At 52.6% G+C, this 2,279-nt stretch overlaps 1 protein-coding gene across 1 annotated transcript; it reads left to right on the top strand.

Annotated features, from left to right (window-relative positions):
• Positions 1-874: 874 nt before the first annotated feature.
• LOC119328453 lies at positions 875-1,632 on the top strand. The gene has a single exon (XM_037601437.1). It carries the CDS (start codon positions 1,013-1,015, stop codon positions 1,352-1,354), a length of 342 nt encoding a protein of 113 aa, XP_037457334.1. The 5' UTR covers positions 875-1,012; the 3' UTR covers positions 1,355-1,632.
• The last annotated feature ends 647 nt before the right edge of the window (positions 1,633-2,279 follow it).

Below are 2,279 nucleotides of genomic sequence, written 5' to 3'. Positions count from 1 at the left end.
CAAGTACACAAAATGTTACGTATCATGTCATTGATAGATATACATAGGTGGCATTACAAACACGCCCATGTACGCGGGCCAGCGTTGGTTCAACCATTGCAAGCTTTGTATTGTGCAAAACAAAACATTGCAAGCTTTGTCATAGGTTAATATCGAATCACCAATGACATATCTTGGCAGGATGTGTAGTTTTGGACGTGATATCACGAGATGCTAATTCCTGTCTTATTATCTTCATCAGCTCGATTTTGCAAAAAAAAAAGCTTCATCAGCCTTGACGTATTCTACCCTAATGAATTTGCGCTCGTGATGAATTTAGGTGCGTGGGCGAGTCCCGGTTGGAAAAACCTCATTAGGGGCATGGCCAATGCGTCGCCTCAGCCTGGTGCCCCGCAGGCCAGGTAGGCTCGGATGCCACCGTGGCTGCTCAGATGAGTGTCTCGCAGGTGTCAGGGACTCCTCTGCAAGAGGCGGTCTCTCGAGGAAAGAAAGTAAGAGAGAGAAGAAAAGGGGAAGAGCAAGAGATGGAAAACCCAAAGAATGGGGAAAGGTAGATGGCTCACGTCACATGGCCATAGGTGCGTTGGATGGATTCAAAACTGCGCGGTGGTCTCAACTTCATGCGCTGATGTGAATGGGCCGGGGCAGCACGATGGTGCCGCTTCCATTGTATGTGCCCTTGCCGGCGACGCCCCCGAAGAACGTCACCTTCGTGGCAATGAACGCACCACACCCGAACGGCCAGTCCACGCGGTCACACGTCACGCGCACCCTCCTAGCGGATGCCGCCCCCGCTCACACGCGTCCACGGGGCGTCCCTATCCACCCCTCCCCTCTCCCGCCGTGCGCCGGTATAAATCTCCCACCCCCTCGCACCAACAACTCCATCTCACTCCCTCACAGCGCAACACAGACCTCACAAGCACATCTCTCGTCTCACCGTTCGTTCACTGAACTCGAGAGTCCAAACTCAGCAGAAGCTCACGAGAAAAGCAGCAGGCCGAGCAAATCAATGGCGATGGCACCGTCAGCATCCGTCGTCTCTTTCTCCGCCCGCCCGTCCGCTGCGCTCCGGCCGCGCGCCGCCTCCGTTACCGCGGGAGCCGGCGGGCGGGTCCGCGCGGGGGCGCCCAAGGGAGGCAAGTGGTGGGCGCCGCTGGTCGGGTGGTCCAGGCGGGCGGACTACATGGAGGCCGCGGCGCCGACGCCGGTGGTCGAGGAGGAGGAGAAGACGTTCGTCGGCCTGACGGAGGAGAAGGCGCGGCAGCTGCGGGCTCGGATGTCGGAGATGGAGAGCTTCCACGACGCCATGTACCACTCCGCCATCGCGTCCCGCCTCGCCCGCTCCACCTAGGAGAACCAGCCACCAACCAACGAAGCCGCTGTTCAGCGCGCTTGTACATAGCCATGTTTCTCGCCGTGCTGTAATCATGGAGGAGACGCTAGATGTGAATACGGGAGGGATCTGGTTTTAGGATTGTAGTCCCTCCCCGATCTTCTCTTTTACTCTTTTGTAATTACACACTATGTGCAAATGTTTCCATGTAAATCCCCCTGAAGATCTGAAAAAAAGTATGTCGCCATAACCATATGTGTGTGTTGTGAGTGAGTGTTTACATGCTTCGGTTTCCAGATGATGCGTGTCAACTGAGTGTAATGGGATACGGCTATGGATTTATTCTGGATCTGGAGTATCAAATCTGCAAATAAAAAGTAAAAAATGCAATACCCCTCTGATGCTACAATGATGCCCTTTTGCCCCCAAAGGATACTGACGCTATAATGATTCTGAGAATCAACCTACAATGCTACAATGATTCTGAGAATCAACCTAGCGTAGTCTACTCTACACCAACCAACCTGAGGTTGCGGCAGGTTGTGCATAGTGATAAACTTCGTGTGACCAACAAAAATACTTCGTATGAGAGCATCTCCGGCCCGGCGCCTCAGACTCGTCTCATCGAGATCAATGTCTGATCACATAATTTTAACCCAGACGGGCGCCTCAAATGCCTGGGCTGAGCGGCAACCATCATATCCAGCCTAAATATGTGACTGATATGGGTGCGTTCAGGCACGCCCATCATGTCGGACCTGTTAGAAGGGAGAGATGAATTTGGTGGAATAGTTATTGTATTGCTTGAGCCTCGTGGGCATATATATATATATAGGAGTACAATGATCAACTTGTACAAGACAAGGTAGAACAAATCCTAGTCTATCTCGTCTTTCTTAATGATCAATATACTCAACATTCCCCCGCAGTCACAACGGTAGCG

Source organism: Triticum dicoccoides, chromosome 1B, assembly GCF_002162155.2.
Source record: "Triticum dicoccoides isolate Atlit2015 ecotype Zavitan chromosome 1B, WEW_v2.0, whole genome shotgun sequence".
Taxonomy (NCBI): Eukaryota; Viridiplantae; Streptophyta; class Magnoliopsida; order Poales; family Poaceae; genus Triticum; species Triticum dicoccoides.
This window is presented reverse-complemented; position numbering and strand designations above follow the sequence as displayed.

Excerpts from the sequence above, each read along its gene's own strand:
- LOC119328453 (XM_037601437.1), top strand. The coding sequence starts at position 1,013 with ATGGCGATGGCACCGTCAGCATCCGTCGTCTCTTTCTCCGCCCGCCCG.